The sequence below is a fragment of the Rhipicephalus sanguineus genome, chromosome 10 (genome assembly GCF_013339695.2).
Source record: "Rhipicephalus sanguineus isolate Rsan-2018 chromosome 10, BIME_Rsan_1.4, whole genome shotgun sequence".
In the NCBI taxonomy this organism is placed as follows: domain Eukaryota; kingdom Metazoa; phylum Arthropoda; class Arachnida; order Ixodida; family Ixodidae; genus Rhipicephalus; species Rhipicephalus sanguineus.
In genome coordinates this window covers 30118051-30130891 of record NC_051185.1, presented here as the reverse complement: position 1 = coordinate 30130891, position 12841 = coordinate 30118051, and the positions used below count along the sequence as shown (strand labels likewise).

Genomic DNA, 12841 nt, shown 5'->3' with positions numbered 1-12841 from the left:
TTATCTCTAACCACATTTGTACCTATAGTCGAATATAAGTTTAGACATCTATAGCATTTCCTCCTGCACCAGTGGGCGCTAACTCCAGACTGACGTCGTGAGCCAGGCTGCCGGTGACCCCGCCTTTGGATAACATTGCAGAGAGCATTAGTGGGACTATTTCTTTAGTCACGGAGGCGATCAGCTGCCACACTTCGGTCATCTGGGCGGGGCATTTCCGGACCTCATCCGACTATAGTGAACGTTAAGAAGAGGATTGAGAGTCCCATTTTTGTTACGCTGCCATGTTAAGTCAAGCAAAGCATAGGGGGTGTTATTTTAAGTTGATTGACATGTAGTAGTTATTGAAATAAAGGGAAATGAAAGTAGGTAAAAAAACTTGCTACTGGTGGGAGCCATACATTTGGTTTCCAGTTTACCAGTAGGATGCTCTTGTATTATGGCAAGGGCTGCTTCCTCGTCCATTTTCTCGGGTATTTATGTACGTGTATGTAACTCTCGGAGCGTTAACCAGGATCACTCGTAACCATGGCAGCAAATGTGTGCCCTTCTTGCCCGATGCCAGTATGTAGTTCATGTACTGTCAAAGCAGCCATATGACCGATAAACATTCGCATGCTACCTATAGCATCAAAGCTGCCAGAGTCTAGACAGTTGCTGGGAGAATGTTGCATCATATGCTGCAGCGTGTTCTCTCGCTGCACATGGTCTCTCTCGTTGCCGATCGGCTGGCAGAAGTCCGAGGCATTGCTGACAAAAGTACTGCAGGCCAGTTTAACTCCTAGAAGTGGTTATAGATCGACTACGCAAGTCCTAGTCAATAGTTATTAATAAGCATGCTGTGCGCTTTCAGAAAGCACCGGCAAGGCGAGGCAAGAGAAAAGCTGACCTGCCCAAAGCCGAGGCGCCACAAGAAGCAAAAGCTCGACAGGACGAACAGGTGGACTCTTCGCCGGCACCCAAGAAAACCGCAAAGGTGAAGCCAAAGGTCCTGTTCACTGGAATCGACGACACGAGAACCGAAGAGGTACCTATTCTTCCCTTTTACCAACCGTAATTACACGATTGTAACTCGACTCGAATATAGGTTGACCCCGTAAAATCGCAGGGCAAAAAAAAAAAAAAAAAAAAAAAAGCGCGAGCGTGTTTCATAAAGGACATCTATTTTACGATGTCGCGGAAAAAAAACAAAAAAAAAACTCTAGTTCCGGTGTGCAAAGGTGCTTCATGGCAGTGCTTCGCAGTTGTGCAGAAAAGCTAGCTTCGCGGCAATTCACGGGGATAATTTTTACGAAATTTTCCGCGAATCGTTGCAGAAGGGGCGGGTTGTACGCGAGAAAATACGGTATATGTCACAGGTAGAGCCGGAATGTAAACAAAATGTCGTTACCACGCCACAGCGTGCCTGATTTCTCGTTCGTTTCGGTTGTAAGTCGACCTTAGACTTGCAACTGATACTGATTGCAAGTCAACCCTGCCAACTTCGGATTTCAAATTTAAATGTACTGGGTCGGCCTACAATCGTGTAGATACGGTACTCGACGGGCTGACAGTTTCTACAATGTGGGTCCCGGTTATGTCGGTACTGGTGTTTACGAGGGCACAAAATTGGAAATAGCATTAATTTCGTGCTAAGCAATTGCTGGGCATATAGTGCGAAGGTAAGATAACCACTGGTCTTGCCAGACCAGTGGTTATCCACTGGTCTGGACCAGCCACTGGTCTTAACAGACTGGATTCCAAGAGAAGGCAAGTGCGCAAGGGGGAGGCAGAAAGTTATGTGGGCAGATGAGATTACGAAGTTTGAGGGGATAGCATGGCCGCAGCAAACATGGGAGAGGCCTTTGCCCCACAGTGGGTGTAGTCAGGTCGACGATGATAATTATGCAATCACTGGCACTTTAGTGCGCATGGTATTCTAAAAAAGCAGGAAAATAGAGGAGTCAACGAGTCTCTGTCTGTTCGTGTGTCACATTGGTCCCTTTTTGTTCCAACCTGCAAGTTTGTGATGTGTGCTTCCATTTCAGAGATCCATTTTCAATAGGACCCTTGGCAACCTTTTGATGAGCCTTTCGTCAGCATTGACTCTGGGTCAGCAGTAATCTCGTGTGGCCGAAGCTGACCACTTTCAAGTGTCCGCCTTCCCGCAGTTTCATTGTAGTGTTTTGAAGCCACCTCGACAGCATTTCATGCACATCTGCACCATGCGGCTAATCCTGGCACAAGTAGCTTGTGTGTTCTCAACATTGATCGCGTTCTAGGTGCAGTCAGCTGCCCGTGCCATGACATTTTTCACTTCAACAGGGGCCCCCTAGTAATTTCAGAGCTCGTTTTCTTTTTGCCACTACTTCACCGGTTCCTTAGGTAACTTAGCACGAGCTCGTGTGCTATGCTGTGACACGTTGGTGAAAGAAAGGTGTGCCCACAAAGACGAGACCAGTGGGAACGAGGACTACATAGAAACTGTCCTTCGTGTCGCTACTTCTTTTTGTTAGCTTTTCAGTAATGCGAATTCCTTCGAACTTGCTTAAAGGAGTCCTGACACAAACATTTTCGGCCCGCGTTTTTTTGCTGCAATGTGTTGCTGGGGGCCTGTTAGTCATAACACGGCACATCGTTTGCTGCAGTGCGCGATGGATAATTAATTACAAGCTCCTCATTACCGACACAGCCTCAGTTTCGGTTTGACAGAGCTCCAAAAACGACAAGCCGCCGGGTGCAACTATCACCACCTAGCGAGTGAAACGCTCGGTCACGTGAGCACACAGAACAGTGACGCATTTCCGCGCGGTCTGTCATCGCTGGGCTCACCGTCGTCTGGTGGTGATGATTTTCTTGCGGCGGGGATGGAATTTTCGACATGGTGAATCACTTCAGGTTTGACCCGCTGGCGAGTAGCGATTCGTCGGGAAGCGCGTCAAAACAGAAATGGCGGCTACGACGTCATCATAACTTGTACCGGCTGCAACAGTTACGTAGGGGAAGTAGGGGGGTCACCTCAGGTCACCTCCGAGGGTGTCAATGCACCAGGTGCGGCCTGTAATGCTGGATCGCGCTCGCGAACTTCAAAATTCATATACAATACCTTCCAAGCTTTATTCGCTGTCGATATTTTGCAGATGGTACACGCACGTACACGGAAAGCGATCCCGCAGGCTATCTCGGCCGCGAAATTTTGTGTCAGTACCCCTTTAAGCTTTCTCAGCATGAGCATGCGTGCTGTCTGCTGAAGTTCATTTAAAGGGACACTAAAGGCAAATACAGTAGAACCCCGCTGATACGTTTTTGAAGGGACCGTAGGAAATAAACGTAAGAGACGGGAAACGTAAGAGCCGAAAAACAGGAAAAGCGGCAAAATATTTAGTGGTACAGAATTTTATTTCAATTCTTACGAGCAGCACGAAAATTGGCGCGCTCAGCCGCGATCTAGTCGATGGATAGAAACGCGGAGCTTAGGACGGCCTCATCCACAGAAATGTAATCAACGTATGTGAGTTTTTTAACATCAACAGCTGTAGGCATGAAAGAACTAAGCACACGCAATCACGACCGGCGCCCGCGAACCGCACGCACGACCGTGCGAGCTCCAACCAGCTCGAACTCCTCCCGCTCTCCGACAAATAACGATGATGATGAGTCTACGCCAACGCGATGGCAGAAGTGAATGCCAATCTCGAAGGCCTTGCTTTCGCAAGCAATTACGTCATACACGCCATGTTTGTGCAATACAAATCTCAAAGGCTATGCTTTTGTCAATAGTAAATGCCAATCTCGAAGGCCTTGCTTTCGCGTGCACTTACGTCATAGACGCCATCTTTGCAATTTGAATCTCTAAGGCCATGCGTTTGTTTGCATCAATTGAAAGATTCTGTTGCTTGCGCCTCTCATGCGGCTAATATTACGGTCAAACGAGGCCAAGCCGCGTGAAAATGCACCATGGCGGCTCTCTTTGGTAACCACTCGGTCGGCTCCGAGCGCACTTCGCGACGTATCATACGGGAACGGTCCGACAGTTACGACGTAACAGCGGGGTTCCCAATACATTGTATCCTATGGGAGCTATGCCGGGACCGGCGGAAAACGACGTAACAGCCGGGAAAACGCAGCAGTGAGGAACGTAACAGCGGGGTTTTACTGTATTAAGTCGACGTTGATTGCTGAATTAGTGGTCCAGAAACCTCGTAGTGCCACTTTTATGCCAAGAAAGTGCTTGTTTTGAAATAAAATAACGTTTTAGTGGTCCGCATCGCGTTAGTGCACTTCAAATCACCCGCCTGAAAGCGGTCTTTCTGACGTCACTGTTGCCGTGCCCAACGTTGCCCGCCTTTACTGTGTGGTGGCATGTACTGGCGGCGTGCACTATTTGGGCATCCGGCAACATCACATGCATGCGGCATTATGTCGAACTTTCTGTCAGAGTGACTTTTACGACCATGCAAAACACATGCGGCAGTACGCGATACCGAAGCTACGACAGATGCGACCGTGTCAGCGAAGCCGGGTGCCGGGCGAAGCGCAGTTCGGCAATAACGGAACCTTTGAACCACGCGCGCTGTTCCTCGTGGCAACGCCAAAGAGGTTCTTTTTTCCATGAATCAAGCAGAAACGAACAAGCAGCATTTTATTATGTCTCTTTATGCATGGAAGGTTCTTTCTTTTTTTTTTATTGCAGCTGGTTTGATTATGAGTGAATAATTGTAGTCGAACTCTCTCACACCATCTGGATCATTTCCAAATGTGCCACTTGTGGCACTCATCGTGTGATACATTTAGCTTAATTTCTCAGTAAGTAGGGCACTGCTGTTGATAATATTGCCGTTTTAGACGTTGTCACACATTGAGCTTTCACTCTGACATAAATTGTTAGTTGCCTTTTGTGTCCCTTTAACTAGTTTTAATCTACAGCGCATCCACAGCCACTATAGTCCTTCATAAAGAAAGCGACAGAATCCCAATAAAGAAGGGCGTACGACAGGGAGACACAATCTCTCCAATGCTATTCACCGCGTGTTTACAGGAGGTTTTCAGGGCCCTAGATTGGGAAGAATTAGGGATAAGAGTTAATGGAGAGTATCTCAGTAACCTGCGCTTCGCTGATGACATTGCATTGATGAGTAACGCGGGAGACGAATTACAGCTCATGATTACTGAACTGGATACGGAAAGTAGAAGAGTAGGTCTGAAAATTAATATGCATAAAACTAAAGTAATGTGGAACAATCTTGGCAGAGAACAGCGCTTCGCGATAGGTGGCGAGACGCTGGAAGTTGTAAAGGAGTACGTCTACTTAGGACAGGTAGTAACCGCGGAGCCGAACCATGAGAGTGAAATAACTAGAAGAATAAGGATGGGATGGGGCTCATTCGGCAAGCATTATCAAATCATGAATAGTAGTCTACCACTATCTCTCAAGAGGAAGGTATATAACAGCTGCATCTTACCGGTACTTACCTACGGAGCAGAAACCTGGAGACTTACAAAGAGGGTTCAACTTAAATTGAGGACGACGCAGCGAGCGATGGAAAGGAAAATGATAGGTGTAACCTTAAGAGACAGGAAGAGAGCAGAGTGGGTCAGGGAACAAACGGGGGTTAAGGATATCATAGTTGAAATTAAGAAGAAGAAATGGATATGGGCAGGCCACGTAGCACGTCGGCAGGATAACCGGTGGTCATTAAGGGTAACTGACTGGATTCCAAGAGAGGGCAAACGCGTGAGGGGAAGACAGAAAATTAGGTGGGTAGATGAGATTAAGAAGTTTGCAGGTATAACGTGGCAACAGAAAGCACAGGACCGGGTTGATTGGCGGAACATGGGAGAGGCCTTTGCCCTGCAGTGGGCGTAGACAGGCTGATGATGATGATGAACTAGTTTTGTTTAAAAGAAAGGCATTTTGAGCCACACCATCTAAAAGCAAATTTACATCCAGGACATCCAAGAAAGAACGCTTTTTTTTAATCAATGTTCTTTGGGGAACATTTTAGATTTGTCTTGTATCCAATGATCTGTTATATCTGTGTTCATTTATCAATATATACTTGAAGTGCATATTAAACTGCAGCAGTAGTTTGAAGCTGCCGGTTGTTTTTTAAAAAATTTACAAAGCTTGAACACACCTGTCAATTGACGTTTTACCCATTTTCTAAGATTCCTCGGTGCACCTCAACAGTATAGTGCCACTTCAGTCAGGCTCATTCCTTAGTTCCATCACTGCTAACGGTCGCAACACCGCTGCCTGCAGAACAGGCGTTGGCTGCCTAGCGGTGCAGTGGCAGTTGCTGGGCATTGGCTTCTAGTTTTGACTGTCCTTGTGTAACAGCTGTCGCTCGTGCCAGCACAGTGACGGTTATCTTTGCTTCCCAATTCTATAGCAGGTGGTGCGGGACCTCGGTGGGATCATCGCCACAAATGCTTCTGCGTGCACGCATTTGGTCACTGATAAGGTGAGGAACCATTTGGCACGAAAAATTGTTTTGCAGCGAAGCTGTCTTCATTCTAGCCTGTGCCGTCGCCGTAGTAGTAATAGTAGTAATCAAGCAAGTCGCGTAACCAGATGGGGAGCGAATAAATAAATAAAACATGACTATGATTCGCGAAACGATGATGATGGCTTTTGGTGCAAAATACTGGTAAAGCAATTTGCACTTTCATTAATTACATTAATTAGATACACATTAATTGTAATTTACCAAGGCAAGTTACCTGGGCACACATGAGGGTGATCAGATAACAGGGAGTGTACAGCTGGCAGGATTCCGGCTGCGCCGAAGGACAAGTCACGTGACGCGAGGCATTCACTGAAAAGCCATTTCCTGAGCCCACACAGGTTGCGTGATCTCACTTTGCCCAATCAAGTGCAAGTGTGCGTAATCTAGAGGCGGATTTAAGACACCATGTGATCTCGCTAGCCAATTGCGTACACTCGCACACTTACAGCTTTGCTGTCAGACGGTTTTCACATCATGGGACTGGCTGAATTTTTTTCTCTCCCATTTCGCAATTGCTCATTCCCCTCTTTGGCACGGGATGTACAAATCAACCAAAGAAACATGATGAATCTGCATAACAGCTTTTTTTTTTTCTCTGGCTGAGTTTAGATCATTCTGTGGACACTCATTCACCAGTGATTTACAGGAATAATGTGTCTATGCATAACTAATTCGCTTATTCTTCATGGAAGCCTGTGCTTTGTCGTAAACTGGGCCTTGTTTTCATTCCCTCTTGCTGCGATTCGCAGTTTCGAAGAACAGTCAAGGCGCTTTGCTGCATCGGCAAGGGCACGCCAATCGTCGACGTCGCGTGGATCAAGAAGTGCCAGGAGGCTGGTGCCTTTGTCGGTCAGTAGCAGCGTTCCCTCTTTCACTAGACTTTCTCCACAAATGAAGTCATACTTTGTGCTACTCTTGTGCCTTAAGGTTGAAATAAACTTTTCATTATGGTTGACTTTTAAAAGTATAGTCCGTTTCATACATTGGGTGCAAAGCTATGGAAGCTAGTGAGACTTCTTGTAGTAGATGCATTTCGCACCAAAAAATACTAGTACAATGATTTCGCCACCTGTGAGGCGATTTTTTTTCATTCTCAGGCTGAGTAATAACTGAATATGCTTTGTGCCTTTGAAATAAACAAACCCCGTTATTTGTACGGCTGTCAATAGGTTGTCCTGCATCACTTAATGTGTTTTTTTTTTTTTTTTTTCGTATCATTGGCCTTCGATCCGGCAGCACGCTGCTGCAGCCAGTCGCGAAAGCCACATTCATATTTTGGCGTTTCACTTGCAGCTCGTTGCGACGCCTCACACGCAGGCTCGTGCTTGGCTCGCACGAGCATTTACTATGACGAAATCCAAGCGCGAGATGCGCGTACTGATACATTTTGCTGACTGAACTTCTTGCACAGCTTAAACAGCGTTGCACCTGATGTATGAAATGGAGTATAGTATCAAGACGTGTCAAAGTTGCAGAAGCTAAGTCATGTGCTACAAATCTTGGCTCACCTGCCATGCCGGTCTAGTGGTTATGGCGCTCGATTGTCGACCCGCAGGTGGCGGGATCAAATCTCTGCCGCGGCAGCCGCATTTTTGATGGAGGCGAAAATCGATCACATCGAGTTTAAAAGCTTGTTATACCGGCTATTATGCTCTAAGTATAGTAAATATTAAGATGTAACATATTTTACAGCTTATCACTTGCATTCTATCAAAAGTCAAATCCTGCTATTATTCAAAGTTGCTTCCACTTCCCTTTGAATCAAAAAGAATGACATTTGCACATGCGTTGTTTCGATTTAAAAAAATATTTTGCAGGTTAGTTGGGTCATGACATATATGCTCATTTTTCTTTATATGTGATATGTACTACAGTCGCCGACCGTTTATTCGGACTCGGCGGGAACCGCCGAAAAGTCCAAATAATCGGGAGTCCGAAAAAAAGGATTCACCAGAAAAAAGCACTTTTATTGGCCCGGCGCCCGGAAAAAACTTGTCAGTGCGCGTCTGTAGACATGTACGCTTACGCGCGACCAAGTCGGCCTGTATTTCAGCCAATGTTTGACCAACCCTGCGGGTCGGCAATAGCACTGCAACAGCCTACGCTAAATCCGCATTTGATGGCTGTGGTGTGGGAGGTGCGTCATCACGGCAGTCACAGTCCACATGCGCTGGTTCGAGTACCTGACGGATGATCTCATCGCCCAACTCGGCGAAAACTCCCAAGCAACTTTCACCTGGTGAATAGCCACCGCTTTTTTCGCCATCGTCAGGGCCTCGTAGTTGCCGCGTTTCTTTAGTTCCGACGGCGCACATGGAACGGGCGGCATCGGAGCAACACCTCTCACGCCAAGCAGCAAGGGAGTGAGACAAAGCTCGGGACGCAGATCAGGCCTAGTCACAGAACGACGTTGGGCTAGTTGAAGTTGCAGCGCTTCTGTTGTCGTACTCTCTTTGTCCGAATTAGGATCCGCGTCGTACTCGTACGCGCTGTCATTCGCCTCAAACGCCGCACCGAGCTGATTCCAATCTTGGCTTGGCTTGGCCTGCTGTTTGGCCGTGGTAGCCGGTCAATGGATACTTGACTGGCTAAAGCCAAAAGGCAGCCGTTACATGTAGCCAAACAAACATAGCCTTCGAGATCGGTAATTTCCGCGTGGATTTTTGAGACTGGCACGATCTCCAGTTATAGCCAGTGCAACATTTTAGTGCTGGCAACGTAGCAAAAATATTGTAAACATTGCTGACAGCTTGTCAAGGCGTTCAACGTCACACTCGACCAGCCAGCCGGAGTCCGAAAAATCGAACGGCGGGCTGTGGGGCGTCCGAATTTTCGGTCGTGAGTTTACATTACTTCAATGGGACGAGTGGCGGTGCCGCGAAGGTGTCCGAATAAACGAGCATGTCCGAATTTTCAGCGTCCGAATAAACGGTCGGCGACTGTATTTGAATTCGATTAGAAATTATTTGACTGAATCACTATTCGCTTCGGACCTAAAATTTACTATTCGCCCATGCCTACTCATGCCGAGTGCTAGCACTTCATAACGGTTTGCTTGCTAAACATTTTTGAGCTGGTAAAACAAAATTTTCTTGACACTTTTCGGTTGGTGTTGAAAAAAACATTTTTCGAGCTGAAATTTGGAAAACATCTCAATACTTAGGATATTAAAACTATCATACAAAAGTGTGATCAAGACGACGTATACACTAGCATCTAGATTGATGGGGTGAGAGTTTGTCTAAAGTCTGCTGCATGAAGCCTACTTTATTTTCACTCACAATTCTAGCACCGGATAACTGTTGGCTATAGTTTGGTTATTTCCTTTGTAACAGAGTAACGAAACTTCATCGTAAAATACTTCACAAAACGTGGTAGTTTCAAATTTGCTGCAAACTTTTTCTTTAGCCAGCAAAAGCACAGTGACAGGGATGGCGTAAGCATTGCGCACGCGTCAATGACTCCTTTTCGTTGGCAGACCACGTGCCTCACATGCTGCTCGACAAGAAGGCAGAGAAGGCCCTGAACTTCAACCTCAGGGATACGTTGACCAAGGCATCGACGGGCGGCGTGCTGCGGGGGTGGAGCGTCCATGCCACCGCGCATGTCCTACCGTCCCCCAGCGACATGAAAGGTGATTGATTGATTGATTGATTGATTGATTGATTGATTGATTGATTGATTGATTGATTGATCAAAACATATGCGACAATGGGTGAAGGGAAAAACCATTCAAGGATGGCTTGAGGGAGCCCCTCTCCCCCAGTATTGGCACGTACAGCAGCAAAGGCACAGGCATTATGTTTACGTTGTTGTACACTTTGACGAAACCACCAAATGAATAAAGCACATTAGTTGTTCCCTTCACAGAATGTCATGCATTAACCTACATCACATCTGCATGATACACCAGCACAACACTTCCATTTTAGCTTTCACATTGTAATAATGGCATTTTAAGAATTAAATGCAAATCGGTTTCTTTGTAGCATCCCCTTGACGTCCATGGTCTGGATTTCGTCTTTTATTGGAGAGTTTTAATTTGTTACAAACGTCCAGAAGTTTGCTAGAAACTGCTCGAACTTGGTAATCCACAAACGCTCATGTTTCCTGTTCACTCGCATTTATTCAATTGCCAAAGGTGCGTGCCTCTGGCAACTTGGTAAGCGTAAACATACGTTTCTACGAGCGTGAGCATTCATTAGTGTGAGCCTTTGGGAAACATCAGTGTAAATGTACGCATTCATTTCCATGAGTGAGCATTTGTTAGTATGAGCGTTCAGGTTGCATCTGGCAGCGCAGATGTACACTGTACACCAGGCATAAGCGTAACTATTGCTGCAGTAACCACGCGTACACTACGTACTGCGGGCGTAAACTTTTTACTGCAGCATAATTGCAAATGCATTGCCCTTTCTAACGTTTTAGAGAAAACATTCGTAAAGCGCAATACCGCTCCTGCAGGACATTGTCAGCTAACATTGCCATTTGAAAGAAGACCTTTGTCATATATCATATATGGGTCGTTTCTGAAAGGGATTCAACATCGGGATTTGCGAAGCATATCGATAGTGATAGAATGACTGAAGCTGAGACGCCGATTCTAAAAGATGGTTTTTGTTCCACAGTTATGTTTCAGTACATGGTGACCACATGGTGTGCCCCATTGAAAAAATGTTGGTCGCATTATAAACATTATAATGAAAATAAAATATGGGCCAAAGACCGTGTGCAGGCCTGGCCACTAGGGAAAGGTTTCGGGCTGCGTGTTTTACAACCTGTGGCACTCGTTCAAGGTTAATGCGGCTACAGCCGAATGTCGTGCTGCGTGAATGCTTTTGACAACATTGAACACTGCAAGTATGACAGCTGCGAGAAGTAAAGCAACCTGGTTTTCTACTCTCAATCTCATTTCTCGATATGGAAGTTGCTCTTACGATGACGTGGTTGACCCGATTTTAACATATCACTTTTGTTTTTGTTCCAGAAATCGTGGCTTGCGCCGGAGGCAAGGTAAGCCGCTTTCTCCTTTTCTCTTTCCCGCTTCCTTCCAGCCTACTTACTACTATAGAGTTTGTTACATAGAGAACACCTTTGCGTTTGCTCATGCCACCCATGGCTGCCGAGTGTGAGGACCGGGGTAGCAGCGTTTGCGCTTTGATGCTCCAGGGGGGCAGGGGTCCTCAAGCGAGGTTCCGCAGAACCCAGGGTTTCTGCGAAGGGCATTTTGGGGACCCACGAGAGGTCCGAACGAGTGTGATCCGCTCCTGTTTTTTCCCCATTAACACCTAGTTCATTGATTTAGACAACAGAATTTGCGTTTAATTTTGGATTTACCGAAACCATTGCACATCGCATTTGCATATTTGAGAGTCTGTTAGCATTGAGAGACCCAAGCGGTGACAGCACTTAACCCCTTCAGGCACGACCTACGAAGAACTGCCTGTAAACGCGTAAAATTTACATATTTCCACGTTCCCATTATTCTATGGCCACAAAAATAATCTCGTAGTATGTTGACATTTGTGTTATACAGTCGGACCCTGCTACAACGAACGCCGCTTCAACAAAATTTCCGGTATAACGAAAAATTCTCAGTTCCCCGTCAACAGTACATAGGAATCAATGCATAAATATGCTCGCCACAACAAACACTTTTTCTGCTGCCGTTCCGCTTCAACGAAATTTGACGATGCAATTCAAGGCTCAAAAGTTTAATTTACAGTGCAATAAACACAATCTGGAACATTTTGGTGCATTTTAGAACATAAAAATAAGACTTCAAAGTCTAAATCGCGTGTTGGCACCACCAGAAACCGCCGCTGTTGACTGAGCATGGGGGCCGCCATTGCTTGATAGCGACGCCGATCAGACTGCCCTGCTTTCGCAAATGACTTCAATTGCTTCTTAGCCGCAGACAATCCGAAGCCAAAGCTTAGTTGTCCACGATGGGGTGCATTCTGCGAAAAGATTCCTTTTCCAATGCCTTTCAAATGCTTTTCGCGCTTCGCTAGTGGTCAGAGGGACTGACTCCACAACAATTTTCTGCACGTCATTCTAAGTACTTAAGCATTCTTGCATTTCGCTCCCGTCAGAATACGGCCAATGTGGCCTGAAATCGAAGCCAACCCTTGCGCTTAGCAGCCGTTAAAGGGAAGCTGAAGCACTTTTTAAAAAAAATGACTTTAGAGTGTTTAATCATAGTTTGATCCCTGCTGAATTCGAAAACCAATGTAAGAATTCACAGAAGTGAACACAAATAGTATTTCTTGGCGAAAAGCAGCGGCTGCTGCCACAGGGCTTCTTGATATGCTGAGTGAATGCAGCGACTTCACCTTCGGCATGCCGCGTCA

At 46.2% G+C, this 12841-nt stretch overlaps 1 protein-coding gene across 2 annotated transcripts in view; it reads left to right on the top strand.

Annotated features, from left to right (window-relative positions):
* The window catches only part of LOC119407325 (mediator of DNA damage checkpoint protein 1), a 32391-nt gene that overhangs the window by 17084 nt on the left and 2466 nt on the right, over nucleotides 1-12841 (top strand). For both annotated transcript variants that reach the window (XM_037674241.2, XM_037674240.2), the window contains 5 exons: nucleotides 854-1027; nucleotides 6372-6443; nucleotides 7238-7337; nucleotides 9967-10122; nucleotides 11476-11501. In XM_037674241.2, coding sequence (XP_037530169.1) covers nucleotides 854-1027; nucleotides 6372-6443; nucleotides 7238-7337; nucleotides 9967-10122; nucleotides 11476-11501 — 528 coding nt within the window. The remainder of the gene's footprint in view (nucleotides 1-853; nucleotides 1028-6371; nucleotides 6444-7237; nucleotides 7338-9966; nucleotides 10123-11475; nucleotides 11502-12841) is intronic.